This window comes from Quercus lobata, chromosome 3 (assembly GCF_001633185.2).
Source record: "Quercus lobata isolate SW786 chromosome 3, ValleyOak3.0 Primary Assembly, whole genome shotgun sequence".
Lineage (NCBI taxonomy): Eukaryota > Viridiplantae > Streptophyta > Magnoliopsida > Fagales > Fagaceae > Quercus > Quercus lobata.
Genome location: NC_044906.1, coordinates 61,078,899 through 61,098,906, shown reverse-complemented (window position 1 = coordinate 61,098,906; position 20,008 = coordinate 61,078,899). Strand labels below are relative to the sequence as shown.

The following is a 20,008-nucleotide window of genomic DNA, read 5'->3' as shown; positions in this document are numbered from 1 at the left end:
ATATAGAATGTTACAAGACAGTTCTAATGCACAACAAACACCAGCTACTAATTTGGAGTTTTGGAGAAATCTATGGGGGATGGAGATGCCGAGTAAAGTGAAAAACTTTGTTTAGCGAGCATGCAAAGAAGCTCTACTAACGAAGTGGAACTTGTTTCGCAGAAAAATCACCACGTCTGCCCTCTGTGAGAATTGTGGGGTGTACGATGAAGATTGTGCACATGCTATTTTTTATTGTTCTAACTTGCAGGTGGCTTAGAGCTCGGATCCTCAATGGAGTTGGCTAGCGTCTATGCAGGGATGCAATATCAAGGAAATCTTCCAGAAGGCTTTCTCGGAAAGGAAGGATGCTGAACTCCTAGTGTTCACGGGTTGGACCATCTGGAATCGACGAAATCAAATCAGATTCAAGGAGGCCGTGTGTCCTATAAACCACATACTCCCTCTGTCTAAGGAAAGGAAAGCAGAGTTTCAGAGCCTCCATCAGGCAACAAGGATGGTACAACACAGGAATCATACGAGATGGAAGCCGCCGGAACTAGAGGTGTACAAGGTTAATTATGATGGCGCGACCTTTGCGGATCAAAGACGAGCTGGTATAGGAGTGGTCATTCATAATGCAGAAGGTGCGGTCATGGCTGCACTATCACAATTGATCCCTCTTCCAACAACGGTGGCCCAAGTGGAAGCAATGGCAGCCACGAAAGCAGTTGAATTGGCTCTAGAGACTGGCTTTACAAGAGTTGTCATTAAAGGTGATTCAGATACTATCTACAGAGAGTTAAGTAGCACTGATCCATCCTTAGCCTTACACGGGCATGTGATTCAAGACACTACATGTTTAGCTTCCTCTTTCGTTAATCACAATTTTTCAAATGTTCGTTGTCAAGGAAATAATGTAGCTCATGCTTTAGCAAGATGGACAATAAACTCACCCAATTTAATAGTCTAGATGGAAGATGTACCACCAGACATTCAGTGTATTGTTCAGGTTGATTTGGCCTATGTTGGTTAATGATAATGAAGCAGGTTTCTCAAAAAAAAAAAAAAAAAAGGATGGAGAGGCCAATTTTGTCTGAGCTATTGACTTATATTGTGTAATTTACGGATAATTTCTGGAGTTGCCTTTGTCTCTAGTTTTCTTTGAATTGAACTTATCTATTGAGCCAAATAATAATAATAATCAACAAAAGTTAATGTCACCACAAGGACATATGAATGCTGCCATTTTTGACTAGGTGTGAATGGTATTTTAGCTGTTTTTTTTATAAAAAAAAATGCATCAAAAATACTAATCTTGGGCTCCAAGCAAGGACAGAGCTAAGCTAGGACTTGGAGGGCAATGAACCCCATTTTTTTTTTTAATATTATTTTATATATAGGTATTAATTTTAGCATTTGTTTTATAAAAATTATACTTTGCCCCCCTAACAATACCATTGATTCTTTTAAGAGTAATAATATAGTCACAAATTTTTCTATAATATTTTTACAAACTATTGAGGTAGCAAATTCTTATTAGTTTGTATTTGAACCCACAACTTATATCATTTTTTTACTTACCAATAACCATTTACCACATCATTAATTTATAAAAGGTTTGTATCTTTAACATTTTTCCCCTTTTAAAGGCAATAAAAAATTTATAGATCTAAAATCTAAAACAAAATATACAAGCCCAAAAATTTAGCACAACAACAAAAAATACCAAAAGCAAAACTAAAAAACATTAATCCCAACCAACAAATTTTATCCAAAAGAAACAATTCGACCTTTTAAAAAAATTTATACAAAGTAATTTTGTCCTTACCTAGCAGCAAACACACACATAAAAAAAAATAAAAAAAATAAAAAAGAGAAGAAAAAGAAGAAACCCTCAACATCTATGAAGCAAAGTTGGAGGCCAAAGTTGCCGCACGCAACCAACAGTAGAGCCACCTCCTTAACTCCAACTCCAAGTCCTGACTCCAACTGATAAAATTTTTGACATCCAAAGATGATTTAGATCTTTGCAACTACATTAAAAATAAAGCTTTATTGTGTTAGTATGATTATAAAACTGACATCATAAATTCAAGTACTATCTTATCAATAAAAGAGAACGCACCAATATGGCTAGAAAGCTAAGATAAACAAGGACCACGTCTTGCATGTGTCGCCACTAAATTTCAGTCAACAAAGCTCCATGCCACCAACACCAAACCTTTATCCATTGTACAACCCAGAACCGTTGATTTAACCAAACTTTCCAAACAATTAAAATTAGGGCATTTATTAATGAATTATTTTTAAAAAGTTTTGATATTATTTTTATAAGGAATATAAAAAAATTGTCAAAAAAATTAATTTTTTTTTTTCATAAATTTTTTTAAAAAACACTATTTAAACCAATGTCCTTAGTATTCAGTTAACTTTTCCCTTAAAACTAATAGACTTTGAAAAAAATAATCACCTTTGGGAAATTGTGGGTTGGAGCCAAAACTACAAAAATATTCATATAGACAGTCAATGACTTTTGCCCGCGTATACAAGAAATAGCCTTTGACTGGCCTTTAGCGATGCATGCACGTATGGCGCGTAACAATTCATATATGTAACTAAGGTCTCCTTTTCCCTTAGGCATTGTTCTTAGTTCTTACACCAATGATTTTATGTTATAGCCATCCGAAAAGTCAAAGTATTCTTTTTAGGTGGGTTGAAAATTTGAGATCTACATCTACACAGAAAATTATATACATTTGTGTCACGTTTAAAATGGCAATACCACTTACCACATACCTTTTGAAATCACGTTTTTAAACATGATTTTTTATAAAATTTTATTGTTTACTAAGGAGATATATGTACAATGCCAATGAGTGTATAATAAAAAGCATGGGACTATTATTACTCTTTGCATTTTTTTTTTTTTTTTTTTTTTTTTTGCTTTCACGTTCAATAAATAGCTAACAGTTGGGATCGTTTCATAAATAGACCAATATGGCCATTCCATCTTAAAATTTTCCATCTTTTGTAAACAAAAAACAGAAAAAGAGGTTCAACTTATCCTTCTTCTCAAAAAAAAAAAAAAAGTTCAACTTATCCTGCTTTTACTTTTTTTTTTTTTTGAAATTTAGGATATTTCTTTTTTTTTATTATTATTAAATTATTCATACATCCATTGAGTCTTAAGAGTCCATTTATTGTTGCTATTCAAGGGTTATATATATATTGTAGGGACACGTTTAGTAGCCCAAGCCCAAGATGTATGGGATCTTGGCCCAGTGAGCCTGGTACAATAAATTTATAGAGAGTGGGTTGAAGAAGTATGCTCTAATAAATTTGACAACAGCCAGTATGGATTTAAAAGATGATCAAGCAAGAACAAGGAAAATAGAGCAGCATGAATTCATTGTCTAAGGAGGTATTTTTCTCATACAGATCAATAATAGTTGGGTATAAGTACAATTTTGATTGCTACAGTATTCTTTCTCTATTTTTCTGATCCCTTCCTCATGGAGAGTCTCTTACATTATATAGCTCTCTTTGGACCATCTTGATCCTACACTTGTTGGTCATCTAAGCCCTTATTTGAGTACCTATCCCATCAAACACCCTCTTTAACTTTTTGTGAGTTGTGGTAGCCAAGACAACACTGTTCAGAGGTCTTCTCCACATAAATGTGGCCAAAAAAGTAGCTGCAGTGCATTCAATGCGGTGGTAGCAGCTTTCCCTTAGATATTTTTGGGTTCCCCTCCTTCTCATATGTTCATGATGCACGTCCTTATCATTGGAGCTTCTGGAAGGTCACCTTGATTGTTGGATTACAGATTTGAGTTATGTTATCATGTCCGAGGAGATATTCCTCCTCAAACCACCCTTCCATTCATATTTTGCTCATTAAGTCCTGGGTCTGAACCATTTATTACCATTCGTTTGCCCTCAGACTACTCATGCTCTCGGCCAAGGCCAAAGGCCCAATATATGATTTGGGCCCTTAACCCTACATATATATATATTTATATATATAATTTAATTATTGCAATAACTAGAGATAAGGAATTTGAACTCTAATTCTTTTTATAAATAATTAGACCACACAATGTTACTAAGCTACAAGACTTTAAGTGTTTTTCAATGGATGTTAAAATACTTAAGAGCCTTAAAGCTCTAAGCAGAAATTGCCAAAATATCGCCAAAGTGCTTTCAACTTTAAGGTTAATAATAAAATTTAGAACTTTTAGGAGAGAAATCTAGGATTCATTATTCGTGCTTAGAACATTCTTATCAAGGATTGCAAATCCTAAAAGATGCTTTTTTTAGCATTTATAACCCAAAAATTTGCCCCATCAGAGATTGTAAATGCTAAAAAATTTACAATACTGCTACAGTGCGCACTCATTTTTGAGACCACACTGTAGCACAATGCTATCAATTTTTTTATTAATTTCTCTCTCTCTCTTCCGTGCGCTCCCATTTTTTTTTTCTTTCTTCCTTTTCACTCTCTCTCGTGCTCTCCATCCCTCTCTCCTTCTGGTGCTTTTCGTCACATGCCCACGCCGATCTCGTGCTCTCCATCACATGCCGCTGCCGATATCGTGCTCTCTGTCCACTCCTTACTCTTTCTTTCATTTTCTCTCCACCTCTCTGTTTCCCTTTCTCTCTGAATCTCGAGTTTGTGGGTCTTGGGTGTGGCCGGGATGCGATGCTGGGTGTGGTTGGGCTGCGGTGGTTTTTCGTGGATTGTGGATCTCTACGGTGGTTCATGGTGGGTCTCTGCGGTGGTTCGGTGAGTGGGTTTTGCAATTTGATATTGGTGAGTTTTAATTTTAGTGGTTTTGATTGATTTTGGTGGGTTCTTGATTTCGGTGGCTGGGTTCATGGGTTGATCGGGGTGGCTTTGGGTGCTGGGTGTGGGTTGATCGGGGTTGTTTTGGGTCTTTTGTTGTGATTTTGTGATTCTTTGATTTGGATGATTCTTTGATTTTGTGGCTTTGGATGTGGAGGTTTTTTTTTTTTTTTTTTTTTTTTTTGTGTGGTTGCGGCGATGGTGGGTGGATGTGGCAGTTGTGAAATGGGTGGGTGGATATGGTGGCCGGTAGTGCTGGGTTGTGAAAGAGAGACATAGAGGAGAGAGTCAGAGAAAGAGAGGAAAAATAAAAAAGAATAAAAAATGATAAAGAAAGAATATTTAAATGAAGTGTTAAAAAAATAGAAGTTTTGATGGCAGTAAAGTGGTGTGTTATATGTTATAAAATTGGGTTTTGAGATGGTAAATACTAAATTTTTTAGAATCCTTGATAAGAATGCTCTTATAAATCAAAAACTTTCAAGCATTATTCTTTGTAATTTTACCAAACACTCAAAACGCTATATAACTTTTTAGTTAAGAGTATATATCACAAAAACTCTACAATTAAAATCTACTTCTTACAATACCAAATGAACACTTAAATTCTCCACCTCACCTTCCACCCCATTCATGTGGAAATTCATATGAGAGGTCTATGTGGACCTTGCCTCATCAAAAATTGAACTAGACGACTTAACCTCTCAATTCTCATACTTTTGGAATCAAGGCCAAGTATGACAATTGGATTAAAATGGTGGCCATGCAACTTATGAAAAGAAAAATTGTAGCATAATAACCTTTTATTTTCTTTTCTCTTTTCCCAAGATTTATTCAATAGATTTTTTTCCACTTCAAAGTTTTGATACCAAATTTGTAAATTTCCTTCACAATTAAATCATTCAAGCCAAATTATAGGGACGTGAGAAACTATTATAATCCTAGTGTTCCACATGGAGTAAGAGTAAGCTTAATCAAGTATATATAAACTCTTGGGCACCCTCCTTTTATAAGTCGGTTTTCAAGGATGAGTTCTACTCATAGATTTGTATTATTTGGTATCAGAGCCAACTAACAGATCAAGTAATCGAACTTAACTCATTAAGTATGAGATCAAATGAGTTGTGGGTTTGTGGTCAGATCTCGAATAGGGCGACCTAGAGGCTAAATTAAAATAACTAATAGGTGAGTGGAACCGCCAAAAAGAGAAAAGGCTACTATTAGGTCAATGTCAATAAAATGAACCGTCCTAGACTTCAATTTAACCATAATGGTGCCAACTAAGAACAGACTTAGGGTTGGGGCAAAGAGCATTGATAATAGCCTTTTTCTTTTTAACTAAGTAAGGATATTAATCATTTTCCAATATTAGAAAAAGGAAAAACTAATGGGAAATCTGAAAGTTCAATTTTTTTTTTTTTTTTTTTTGGGTGAAAAAACTGGTAATAAAAGAGTTTTTCTGTAGACTCTTGCCACTAAAAAATTTTGATACCGAATTCGTAAATTTTTATAAAATTAGACAATTCAATCAAAATTATAGGGAGACTCAAGATACTGGTCAGTTAACCTTTGGCTGTAACGGTAACAACTAGGAAGTAAGAACATACTTGGGGTTAGGGCAAAGTGCATTAATATTATCTTCTTTTTTTCTTTTTTTTCCTTTTTGTCTCATAAAGATATCAATTAGTTTCAATAATATATATATATATATATATAAAAGGAAAGACTAATGAGAAAATTGAAAGTTCCAAATTTTTGGTGAAAAAATAGTAATGGAAGTCATTCTATAGATTTTTAATACAGCAAAATTCTAATACCAATTTCGTAAATTTCCTTCAAAAATTAGATAATTCAAACCAAATTATAGGGACTAGTCAGTCAACCTTTGGTCGTAATGGTCACAACTAAGAATAGACTTAGGGTTGGGGGCAAAGGAGAAAAGGCTACTATTAGGTCAATGTCAATAAAATGAATCGTCGTGGACGTCAATTTAACCATAATGGTGCCAACTAAGAACAAACTTAGGGTTGGGGACAAGGAGCATTGATAATAGCCTTTTTCTTTTTAACTAAGTAAGGATATTAATCATTTTCCAATATTAGAAAAAGGAAAAACTAATGGGAAATCTAAAAGTTCAATTTTTTTTTTTTGGGTGAAAAAACTGGTAATAAAAGATTTTTTTTATAAACTCTTGCCACTAAAAAATTTTGATACCAAATTCGTAAATTTTTATAAAATTAGACAATTCAATCAAAATTATAGGGAGACTCAAGATACTGGTCAGTCAACCTTTGGCTGTATCGGTAACAACTAGGAAGTAAGAACATACTTGGGGTTAGGGGCAAAGTGCATTAATATTATCTTCTTCTTTTTCTTTTTTTCTTTTTCCATTTTGTCTCATAAAGATATCGATTAGTTTCAGTAAAAAATATATATATATATATATATAAGGGACTAATGAGAAAATTGAAAGTTCCAAATTTTTGGTGAAAAAATGGTAATGGAAGTCATTCTATAGATTTTTAATACAGCAAAATTCTAATACCAATTTCGTAAATTTCCTTCAAAAATTAGATAATTCAAACCAAATTATAGGGACTGGTCAGTCAACCTTTGGTTGTAATGGTCACAACTAAGAATAGACTTAGGGTTAGGGGCAAAGGAGAAAAGGCTACTATTAGGTCAATGTCAATAAAATGAACTGTCGTGGACGTCAATTTAACCATAATGGTGCCAACTAAGAACAGACTTAGGTTTGGGGGCAAAGAGCATTGATAATAGCCTTTTTTCTTTTTAACTAAGTAAGGATATTAATCATTTTCCAATATTAGAAAAAGGAAAAACTAATGGGAAATCTGAAAGTTCAATTTTTTTTTTTTTGGGTGAAAATCTGGTGATAAAAGATTTTTTCTATAGACTCTTGCCACTAAAAAATTTTGATACCAAATTCGTAATTTTTTATAAAATTAGACAATTCAATCAAAATTATAGGGAGACTCAAGATACTGGTTAGTCAACCTTTGGCTGTATCGGTAACAACTAGGAAGTAAGAACATACTTGGGGTTAGGGGCAAAGTGCATTAATATTATCTTCTTTTTTTTCTTTTTCTTTTTTCCATTTTGTCTCATAAAGATATCAATTAGTTTCAATAAAATATATATATATATATATAAGGAAAGACTAATGAGAAAATTGAAAGTTCCAAATTTTTGGTGAAAAAATGGTAATGGAAGTCATTCTATAGACTTTTAATACAGCAAAATTCTAATACCAATTTCGTAAATTTCCTTCAAAAATTAGATAATTCAAACCAAATTATAGGGACTAGTTAGTCAACCTTTGGTCGTAATGGTCACAACTAAGAATAGACTTAGGGTTGGGGGCAAAGGTTGTCGATATTAGCCTCTCTTTTCTTTTTTTTTTTGGCTAATTAAGTTGAGATATTAATCAATTAATTATTAATATTAAAAAAATAATAATAATGGGAAAATTGTAATTTCCAATTTTTTGGTGAATAAAATGATAATAAAAGAACCACATGGGTAGTACATCCCCCTTCAACAAGACATGCATTTGGTCCAACATGTTTCAATAATTCAACATTTTGAGTGAATTAGTACTACAAGCTTGCAATTGCTTACTTGGAACCATGACATAATCCACTACTTGAAATTTCATGTAATCTGAATTAGAATGGATTTTATAGGGATTATCACTTGCTGGAAATTGTTTACTTAACTTACCTCATGGCTTATATGTTCCTATTGACTAAGTGTTCTATAAAGGGGTGAGAATGGGAGAGTATCTAAAGGCTTCCTAGGCTGGACTTCAAGTGGACTCATGCTTTCAGTGATGGGACTCTCACATGCAAGTTGGGTGACATGGAAATGGAATCCTCACTCTGTCTTTTCTTGACTACTCTCGTGGGGTTTGTTGTGACGTGGTATTATTTGAATGCAACCAAGTTTAAGATTTTCCTCACATTCATCATCTATGAGATTGATTTCATCCATGTTGGTTTCATACACTTCTTCTTCTATATCATCCTCTTCATTCTCTTCATGAATGATAAGGGCCATAGCGGGCATTTAGCAGCAATGTCACCAAAGCCTTGACATTTAAAGCATTGTAGTCCCTTACAGTTCTTAAAGTCCAATTTGAGAACAATTTATTTAGTTAAAACTGGAATTTTTTTTACTGAAAGTACTGTAAATAAAGGTAAAAGTTAGCTGAAATAGTACAATGAAACCCATGAATAGTATTAAAAAGTGCAGTGAGACCCATGAATAGTAACAAAAATAAATTGAATAGTAAAATAAGGCAAAAATAATCAATGTCAAACGCACATTTAATCTTGATGGTTGCTCAAAATTTAGTTCGTTTCTGAAATTTATTGGAATTATGAAAAGCCTATTAGAACTAAAACTCCTATATATTTTTGTTGGATATGAATTTTAAAAATCTAACTATTAAATTGCATGTTCTTTATGTTCTTAGTACACATGTCAAATTTCTTTTAAATCAGATGACATTTACTAATCATCAATAAACTTATTTTTTATGTATAATTTTAGACCACAAAAATCTAAATAAACTTATTTTTTATGTATAATTTTAGATTACAAAAATTTAAAATTTAAATATTTGATTGATGAAATTGCTATTAATTTTTTATTTTCTTGAAATTTTTTTGTAAGTATAGAGAATATAATAAGAACTTACAATCTAACTGTTACATTTTTTAAATTTATATCTAATAAAAAGCGTAAGAAGGGTTTATGCTTTTTCATCTTTTTATATATGAATTAAAATAAAATAACACCAAAAACAAAAAACTGGCTGACTCCACGCGTTACTACCCACCCCAAAATGTAATCTGTATAAACTAAAATATATGCATACGAACATCACTTCATAGCTGGTCACCGGCAAGCTACTATGTCCTTATCTGATGTTAAAAAAACACTAAAACAGATAAGCTCATTAAAAAAAGACTGGGAATTAATTATTATTATTATTATTTATATAAGATATAATTTCTACTCTAGCCTAATTTCAGTGCATATATGAATGAAGTTTCTTTTTGAAGACTTGAACTTCAATCCTTACCTCCCATACTCATATCCCACAACCCTTCAAGCATTTATACTTGTGGAGTGACCACCATACTAAGGGTGCGCGATGATATTAGGAATCAATTATTGACATTGCATTTAGCGCATAATTTTTTGACAAGAGTTGATGATTATTGTCCCTTGTTAAAGGAATGGTGCCAAAAAGATTGCTCACCTTCCCAGCATATTAATCCATTATGAACTGAAAGTGAAGACCGAGTCCTCATCCCCTGTTTTCTTCATTCACAGGGCCACAATATTATATTATAGTCAGGTTGTTCTACAGATACCATCTAAGTTAAATTGATTTAATAACATTTTCTTCTATTGGATGAATAAATTTTTGGAGAGGACAATAAAAATGACTTACTACTCATCCCAATGGCCAATACACACCACAAAATCTCAACTGAGTAAACTAAAATATATGTATATGTAAACATAACTCATAACATCGCCCCAAAATGTGCCATTTGGAAATTATGGAATCTTGCTTGGTCTAAAGACTCTAAACTAAGCGATATCTCTCCTTTGGAACTCCCTGCCAAGGAACTGCAGTAAATTGAGAGTTTGGCTCAGTCAATACAAGAACAACAGCAAGCACTTGTACATAAAGTGGCAGAAACCCTCTTTTAAATACATTCAAAATAAATTGTGATGCAGCCCTGTTGGCAGATAAGGCTTGTATAGCAGCTGTTTTGATAGATTGGGAAGGCTCAGTTGTGGAAAGATGGGCTAAGAAAATTCCAGTCTGCACTCTGCAGACCTAAGGTTTTTGAAGCACAGGCAACGATATGGAGTAAAAGCATCCACAGCTAAAAATGAGTTATTTGGCATCACAAAAAGTTATTTTTATCTATTTTACCTACACATGCTGTAGCAGTGGATTTATTTTAGCTTTCAACACAATAAAATAATATAAATATTACAATAAAATAAGATATCTACTACAATAAAATAATATATTCACTACACACAATCATCATAGTCACACACACAACCGGATAGAGAATAAAAAATTATTATTATTTTTTAACTCTAAGCTACAGTACACATCCATAGATAGATGTGCATTGTAGCAATGAAGCTAAAAAAAATAGGTTTAGCTCCACTGCTGTATGGTTTTTTTTTTTTTTTTTGGTATTTTGTATTTTGGTAGAGCTAAAATAACTATATAGTTTTTTAGCTCCACTGCTACAAGTGCTCGAAGGAGTCAAACAACTAATTGTGGAATAATATTTGAAGATATGATTTTGATGCTTTGATATATTGAAATAAATCAATAGAATTGATACCATTAAATATTTTAATTTTACATTGTAAAGAAATTTCTTATATATACCCAAAAAAAAAAAAAAAAAAACCCTCCACAAATCGCAACGATTTGCTGACTAACCCCAATGTATGTCATTTTTAAAGACTTGTGAAATCCAATTTTTAATAGAAGGGTGTCTAACAAGCTTATTACATGAGTCCTAATAATATGCGGGCTGTACAAGGTGGGGTGCAATCAACATATGGTAATCTTAAATCTTAATAATACGTGGATTCTCGATTTTTAATATCTGTTTTGATACCACTTATTGCTGAAAATTGAAAATATTGTAACAAAATAATTTTAAAATGTGTAAATAGTGTCATGGGATCCAGTTTTAAAGAAAAATTTGCTGAAATCCGTGCTTACGGGTCTTGTGAACAGTGCACGGGACCCACAGAAAAAATGTCGACTCGCATTTTTTTCCTTTTCATCGCAATCCAAACCCAGCCTTAATTAACTCAATTGATAAAGTATCTTATTGTCGAATAAGATATTTGAGATTCAAACTCTTACTTATACTAAAAATCTATTAATATTTTAGTTTGATAATAAAAGCAATTATCATAGAGTGAACGCATAAATTGAGTAAAGACTATATTAAATATGGATGATAATAGGATGGGATGTGGCTAACCCTTTGCCCTCATAGGACCTTACCTCACAAAACTCTACTACGTGTTAATCTACCTGTCCCACACTTATTATAATTTTGACATATAAAACATACTTTATTAATAAAAATATACTTGAAATAACAAATAATCTATCACATAAAATCAAACTAATCTTTAGTAAGAATTAAATAATATTATCTAAGGTTTTTAATAAAAAAATCACAACAAAAAAAAGTCTTTATATTCATGCATTAAAAGGTAATGTCATAGTGCATTTTTTTGCAAGAAGAGCAATGTCGTCTCCTGTTCTGCTGGAATGGATAGAAAATGTGCCACAAGACCATTTTTAATAGTTGGTTAGGACGATTTGGCCTCTCATGATTAATGAAGTTCTGCTTTCTTCCCAAAACAAACAAAAACCCCTCCCTCATTATAATTATATTAAAGGTCTGTTTAATAAAAAAATTTTAGCGACGTTATTTATGTGTTGTGAAATATATATAAATAAAAAAAGTACCGTAGAAATACTTGTTAGGATATTTAAATAACAAAAAAGTTTCGCAAACCGTAGTAAATTACCAAAAATACTAGTATTACAGTGGCAATTATTTGTATGAGATTAAAGATAAGAAAATATAAAAGAATTTTAAAAGGTGCTTTATAGCTGGTCACCACTATCTCGAAAATCAGTAAAAGACTAAAAGTTACTGTCCACTTGCCTTTGTTGACTAGGTCTGTTCTTTGTTTGACTTAATAAATAACAGGCCGTGAAATTGTGGATGAATTCCTCCGATCTGCTATTCCTCTACCCTTTTTGTCCCTCTTTAATACACAGAGAAAGAACACTAAACTATCCATTCATTTGCTAAAAGGCAATTACTATTTAATAGGAACTGAACCCGGCATTGTTTCAGGAGACCAAGGTTTTCGATCTGTAAGTTCTCTTTTTTCACTCTTTTATTTATTTCCTTTCACTTCGTCCTTGAATTGAAAAATCTACATATCAAATCGTCTCCAGTTTCTATTGAATTTTAATACAAGCTTAAGATTTACCAGTATATTTCCAACGGAATCCATGAGCACTCAAGGACCGTCAACGTCATCACCGTCTTCTCCTTTTTCAACCCCTCGATGGAAATTCGATGTCTCTCTCTGTTTTAGAGGCGAGGACACCCGCAATAATTTCGCGAACCTTCTACGTACTGCTTTGAAACAGAAGGGCGTTTTGGTCTTTAATGATGAAAAAATTGGGAGAGGAAAACGTATTTTTCGAGAGATCTTCGAAGCAATAGAAGGATCGAGGTTTGCGATTGTCATTTTGTCAAGAAACTATGCATCTTCAACATTCTGCTTGGAAGAGCTTTTACATGTCTTCAGTTGCAGAGGAGAGACGGGAATGAAAGTTCTGCCGGTTTTTTATTACGTGGATCCATCTGATGTGCGGAGGCAAAGAGGAACTTTTGCAGAAGCTTTTTGTAAGCACGAAGAACGGTTTAATGGGGATAAGGAGAAGGTTCAAAGGTGGAGAGCTGCTTTGACAGAAATAGCGAATCTGCCTGGTTGGCATATAGAACATGGGTAATTTCCTAACAAATTTATTTTATGATGATATTTAAAAGAAAATTTTCTTTTTTAAATATCATGAGCTATATAAATAGTTAATAGAATGTATCATGATATGAATGCATGGAAAAATATTACAACAATTACATTAGTTTTTATTGGCTGAAATATTGTTTTCGGTTAGATAAAATACATAAAGTGCATTTGGACAATTTTTTTTACAAACCAATCGTTTAAAGAATTAAAATGTTTACATAATTTTAAGAGGTAGTCAGGTAGAGCTGAACTTCAAGGACTTTTGAACTGAAATTTTTGCAGCTGCTCTGCTTCTCTCCCTATTTTGCCTCCTTTTTTTTTTTTTTTTTCTTCTTTGAGCTCTATAATTGGGAAGGCCACATATTTCGGGAAAGAATGGAAATTGTCCACATGATAAGTAATTAACAAAATTTGATGGATTTGTTTCAGTAAATATAATCATACAATTCTTATATGAATAGTTGAGTAGTTGTATCCACGTTGCCTGAGCTAGTGAGTTCATATTTGTTTGGCCAAGGAATATTTTAACCTAATATTTTTCTTCATCCCAAAGATTTTATGACTGGTTCGGACCATCATTTAATTATTGTTCTATCATCTTCACAGGAATTTGTCAGAATCAATCAAAAGCATTGTAGAAATGATATCACAACATCTGAGTTCAAGTTTCACAAGCATTACTTGTAACTTCATTGGAATAGATTCTTCAATGACAGAATTGTTCACTTTCTATTCAAATTTTAAAGACAATGTTTGCATGATAGGGATTTGTGGTATGGGGGGATCTGGAAAGACAACTCTTGCTAGAGTTTTCTATGAAAAGTTTCACAGTTATTTTGAAGGTTCTTCTTTCATTGCTAATGTTAGGGAATATTCAGAAAAATTTGATTTGCTTCAATTACAGCAGCTGCTTCTGGCAGATATTTTGGAGGACAAAGATGCAGATATAAGGAATGTTTATCACGGAGTTAACATGATCAAGAAAAGGCTATGTCAAAAAAAAGTTCTAATTGTTCTGGATGATGTTAACAAATTGGACCAACTAGAAAATTTAGCTGGAGAGCATGGTTGGTTTGGATTGGGGAGTTTGATCATCATAACAACTAGAGATAAACATTTGTTGGACCATCATGGAGTGCATAAAATATATAAGCCTAATCCATTAAACAGTGGTGATGCTTTAAAACTTTTTTGTTTGAAAGCCTTCAAAAGAGAGCAACCCGATGAAGGTTATATGCAACTATCCCAGGATGTTGTTTGCTATGCTAATGGGTATCCATTAGCTCTAATAACTTTCAGTTCCTTTTTGCTTGGAAGAACGATGGATACATGGAAAAGTGCATTAGACATATTTAAAAAATTTCCTAAAAAGGAAATATTTGACACACTTAAAGTAAGTTATGATGGCCTGGAGGATATGTGGAAGGAAATATTTCTAGATGTTGCATGTTTCTTTAGAGGAAAGATGAAAGATCAAGTAATAGAGATATTAGAGACCTGTGGTTTTGACGCAAAAATCGGAATACAAGTACTCATGGATAAATCTCTCCTAACCATAGAAAACGACACATTGCAGATGCATGATCTACTACAAGAAATGGGCAAGGAAATTGTACGTCAAGAATCACGTGAAGAGCCTGGGAAGCGCAGTAGGTTGTGGTTTCGTAAGGATTTGTTTCATGTATTGATGAACAAAACGGTAAGAACATTGGCAAGACAACATTTTATTTTAAGGGAAATAATGAATAAATACAGAACACAATTTCATTCAAGAAATTAGTTCTTTAAGGAAAAAAAATGCAAGCCAATATGTATGTAGTTACATAAGTACTTTATTCATGATATACAAAATACAAAATTTCATCTATTTTCATGTTAATATGCTTACTATTTCTTGATTTTTGAAAATATATTGTGATTGTCACTTTAAAAAAAGAATTCATCTTTCCTAAATCCTAATTTCTTACATTTTAAAAACATAATGTGATTGTGACATTGTTTATCTATTTGAATTGTAAAATTGCATGGTTTCTAGTTGCAATGTATAATTTTCAAATGAAAATAACACTTTTAGTATATTAATAATAAAAAAAATTAAATTGTTTCCAAGTGCTCAATTTGGCATTTTTTTCATCCTTCACCTTCTTGAATTTACCAATGGTCAAGAGGAGGTTATATATGTGAAAAACTCAGTATAGATATTATTTGCCTCTAACACTATAAAACTGAAAATTTCAAGTGTTCTTAACTTTTGCTGTGCAATTCACTAATCTTTGCTTTGATTCTTAGGCATCAAAAACAATTCAAGCCATAGTCCTAGACAGACCTGGAGGGGATGAGGCATATCAGCACATTGAATCCTATTCTAAAGTTTTTTCAAAGATGTGTAATCTTAGATTGCTTATAATTGATAATGTGCACATCTTAAAAGGCCTCAATCATCTTTCTAACAAATTAAGACTTCTTGATTGGCATGGGTATTCTTCAAAATGTTTGCCTTCCAGATTCCAATCAAAAGAGCTTGTTGAACTTGAACTGCAGTTTAGCAAAATTGAATATCTTTGGAGAGGTGTAAAGGTGATTTTGTTCTTCTGACTGTCTTTTTATCACTTATTATTTATCTTTTCTTTGGTAGTTTCTTCAAATACACTCCCTTTGTAATTGAGCTTCATCCTTTTGTTAAGAAAAATTGTTATTATTTAAAAATTTTCTAATTAAAAAAGTTCAATGTTTAATGGAAGCTAATTATCCCTTCTTTTTTGGTTGAACAGTATTTAGACAAGTTAAAACTCATCAATCTTGGACATTCCTTAAACCTTATTGAGACACCCGACTTCACAGGGGTTCCAAGACTTGAGACACTATGTCTTAGTGGATGCATAAATTTGGTTGAGATCAACCCATCCATTGGACAACTCAGTAAGCTTACTGTTTTAAATTTGGAATTCTGCCAATCTCTTATCAATCTTCCAAGCAGCATGGATGGTTTAAGTTCTCTTGAAAACCTCATTCTTTCTGGATGCTCAAAACTTTCCAACCTGCCAGAAAACTTGGGGAAAATCAAATGCTTGAAGGAACTGATTTTAACTGGAACTGCTATTCGAGAAGTTCCCTCTTCCATTAGTTTCTTGATATGTCATGGATGTGAAAAGGAAATTTTTAAGTCAGGGCTTGATAGTGTTCATCATGAATTTGAAAATTCAGCAGTAGTAAAAGCTACCAAAATTATGAGAACATATGATGACAGTAACATGGCAACTGAACAAGGTAACAACTATCTCACACATCCTTTTGGTTACAATTATTATCTTATTTTACTATATTTTCTTCGTAGCTGCAATATCTCATATTGCTTGTCTAGCATTTTGTGTAGATTTGGATTGTTTAGCTGTTGCATTGGAATTTACTGGGTAGATTTTGTCTTGAAAGAGTTTAGTCATGATCCTCTTGAAAATAGAAAAGCTTTATTTAGTCTTTGTCACTTTTCCTTGTGAATTACCACTGAGGGAGGTTTTGATGGTTTGAATAAACTGCTTTGTTTATTGGATGCAGGGGTGGAGGGAAGGAGGGGCAATTACCCCCCTGCCTTCTCAAAAATTCTCAAATAGTAGTAATACTGTATTGTAGTGAACGGTTATTTGCCCTTTGAGACGAAGGACAATCAACTTTTTATTTTGTTATATGTATTAGCTTGTCAACAAGAAGCCAATTCTTACATTCACATGGGAACACTTTTATTAAATAGTCAATCCCACCTATTTCTGCACATTACTTTGCCAAATAGGACTGGAAAAAATATATATTGAATAGGACTCTGAAATTAAAAATCAGGCAGTTGGCCTCCTATTTACAACTTTTTCTCTCGTTATCAAGCTTTTCAATCTCAAACAGAGTTTTTGCTATGAACCCAAATTTTAACAACTTAAAAGAGGAAGATAAAATGTTTACATAACATTTGTTTGGGAATCTATGGATTTGGTTGATCTTGTTAAATTGGGCTAAAGTTTGTTAGGGGTTTTACGTATGACTTCATTGGGGCAAGGATTTGAATAAATTGTTGGCTGCCTTGTTAATAATTTAGGGGATAATTGTTTAAGTTGGACTTGAGGCCTCCATTGAAGTTTAGGTTAACTCTTTAATTATTATAGTGTTATCTCATTTACAGTACTATTCTTACTTTGTTTACAATTGAGAAAGCTTAAGGATACCACTCTTTTTTTTTTTTTGAGCAAACTTAAGGATACCACTATTGTGCCCCAATTTTTTCCACAACTTTGATGTGGTCATCTATGAGTGGTGGAGAAAAATCCATACAAAAGTGATTGTTTAAATTATTGTAAATAATCAGTATTTACGAGTAATGCTGTTCTATTTACTGCAAATTTATAGAAATAAAAAAAGGAATTCTGTTCCTTTATCATCGTGATAAATACCATTTGAAAGAGTTTAATCATGATCCTCCTGAAAATGAAATAGAAATATTTAGTCTTATGTTATTTTTCCTTGGAAACCACCAGTGACAGAGGTTTTGAAGAAAAGTTTGTATGTATTGGATGCAGATCCATATTGGTCATTCAAAACACAAGTAGATGTAGTCCTAGCATGTTGTCATTTTAAATCACATAATAAGGGTTGACCCCATATGCTCAATTTTGGAATATGTAAACTCTGATATATAAATTGAAAATTACAAATTATAGTCCAATAATCACAAAGTGAAGTTTAGGAATAAAAAAAAAAATGGATAATGAAACACTGAGACATGCCAACATGTGCGAAGATTAGAATGTTATGGAGAACGAATAAATTTTCTTATTGTCTATGTAATTTGACTTTCTATCACTTCAATGATTAAAGACTGTTATGTCTGGATTTTTCACAATTGATTACATAAAGCACGTTTGAATTTGAACTTTCATTTTGATAATAAAATTTTTTAGTGGACATGTAATATTTCCTCGTGTCATTTTCTGTGTTTATGTGCTCAATTTTGTGTACTCTTCTTGTTCTTGTAACTCTAACAATAGACAAAACAAAGGATGAGGATAAGGAAAGTATAGGTGAGCAATTTAGGCGGTCAAATCAAATGCAATGTTTGTTACTTAGATACTTGCTAATGAGGCTACTACCGGAAATAAGCCATCCAATACATTTATCCCTGGATCATTAGCTCTAGCTGCCAAAGAAATTAGTGAGAAATTTGAGGTTAAATGCCAACCTGATCATGTGGAAAATTGTCTCCAAACTATTAAAAGCATTTGGAATACCATTACACAACTTTGTGACAGAAAAAATTGTTTTTGATGGGATGATAATTTGAAAATGATTACTTGTGAAAAAAAGTGTATGACTAAGAAGTAATGGTATGAAGCATATTTTCATCATTTTGTAGGTGATATATTAGTGATTGATCTTTCCTAACTATTTGTGTGTGTGGTTTTTTTTTTTTTTTTTTTTTTTTTTTTTTTTTTTTTTTTTTTTTTTTTTTTTTTTAAGTTGATTCTTCAAATGCAGCTCTCTCAAGCAAGTTCTCATAGGAAACGGAGTCGTGCTGAAGTCAACTAAGATGATAATTATGATAAATTTTCCGAACAACTTGGAAAGATTGAATTAGCGATAAAAACACTAAAAAAGCTCAACTTGATGTGAATGAGCTTTATGAAGAAGTTATGAGAATAGAAAGGTTTGACAAAGTTATGCTTGCATCCGCTCTTGACTATTTGGTAATTAATGAAAGGTTAGGAAGGGCATTCATGGCCAATAACACTAGACTTTGAACATTGTGGCTAGAGAGCTTTTTTAACAAAATTGGTGGAGATGGAAATTAGATAGTCATAGTTTAAATTTGTACAAAGATCTGAACTAATACACATTATTAGGAATGATATATGTGTACGATGGTTGAACATTGATAATTGATATTGGCTATTTTGTATGTTGAAGCAACTATCACTTCAAAATTTTTTTTTTTTTTGGTCTTTTACTCTCCTAACAGAAGTTGACAGAAAAGGGATTTGGAAAAATATCTATATTTCTGAATTAATGGTCTCTCTCTCTCTCTCTCTCTCTCTCTCTCTCTCTATATATATATATATAATGAGAAACTATTACATATTTTAGAAATGTATGGTTTAAAAAAAGTGTAAACTAATATTATGTATAATTTAAATTATATATATGATTTAAAAGTTAATTGGATTTAGGTTCTTCGGTTCTTTCACCTAATAATTCAATTACCACACAAAAAAAAAGATACGTGATGGAAAATTAAACTCCAATTGAAATCCAATTTAGAGTTTAATTGGATTTGGATTTTTCGATTTTTACATCCAACTAGTCGTAACTAGTGCAATGCACGGGTTTATCTCTTCTTTGAGTAGTTTTTGTTATAAAACAGGTGAGTTCAAACTTATTGAGCATGTTCTTAGCGTGCATAAAGTTGCCAATAAGAAACATTATGTACAAACCTCTACACCAAAATAGCCGTTGTTGCTAATTCTACATTACAACATCGGATAAGTAATATGATTCTAA

The 20,008-nt window shown here is 32.4% G+C and overlaps 2 protein-coding genes across 3 annotated transcripts; both read left to right on the top strand.

Annotated features, from left to right (window-relative positions):
* The first annotated feature begins 292 nt into the window (after positions 1-292).
* On the top strand, positions 293-952 carry LOC115981205. The gene has a single exon (XM_031103371.1). The coding sequence runs from the start codon at positions 293-295 to the stop codon at positions 950-952; it is 660 nt and encodes a 219-aa protein (XP_030959231.1).
* An 11,729-nt stretch (positions 953-12,681) lies between these two features.
* Positions 12,682-19,430, top strand: LOC115979580 (disease resistance protein TAO1-like). 2 transcript variants are annotated; one of them, XM_031101633.1, is made up of 6 exons: positions 12,682-12,809; positions 12,932-13,453; positions 14,081-15,173; positions 15,764-16,051; positions 16,246-16,741; positions 18,989-19,430. In XM_031101633.1, the coding sequence occupies exons 2-6, from the start codon at positions 12,951-12,953 to the stop codon at positions 19,009-19,011; spliced, it is 2,403 nt and encodes an 800-aa protein (XP_030957493.1). In that variant the 5' UTR covers positions 12,682-12,809; positions 12,932-12,950; the 3' UTR covers positions 19,012-19,430. The 2 variants fall into 2 exon arrangements, with proteins under 2 accessions (XP_030957493.1, XP_030957492.1); XM_031101632.1 differs by having other exon boundaries at positions 18,971-19,430.
* The last annotated feature ends 578 nt before the right edge of the window (positions 19,431-20,008 follow it).

Coding starts and splice junctions, on each gene's coding strand:
- LOC115981205 (XM_031103371.1), top strand. CDS start 293: ATGCAGGGATGCAATATCAAGGAAATCTTCCAGAAGGCTTTCTCGGAA.
- LOC115979580 (XM_031101632.1), top strand. CDS start 12,951: ATGAGCACTCAAGGACCGTCAACGTCATCACCGTCTTCTCCTTTTTCA. Junction 13,454..14,080: donor GGTTGGCATATAGAACATGG/GTAATTTCCTAA, acceptor TCATCTTCACAG/GAATTTGTCAGAATCAATCA. Junction 16,742..18,970: donor TAACATGGCAACTGAACAAG/GTAACAACTATC, acceptor TTTTTTTTTAAG/TTGATTCTTCAAATGCAGCT.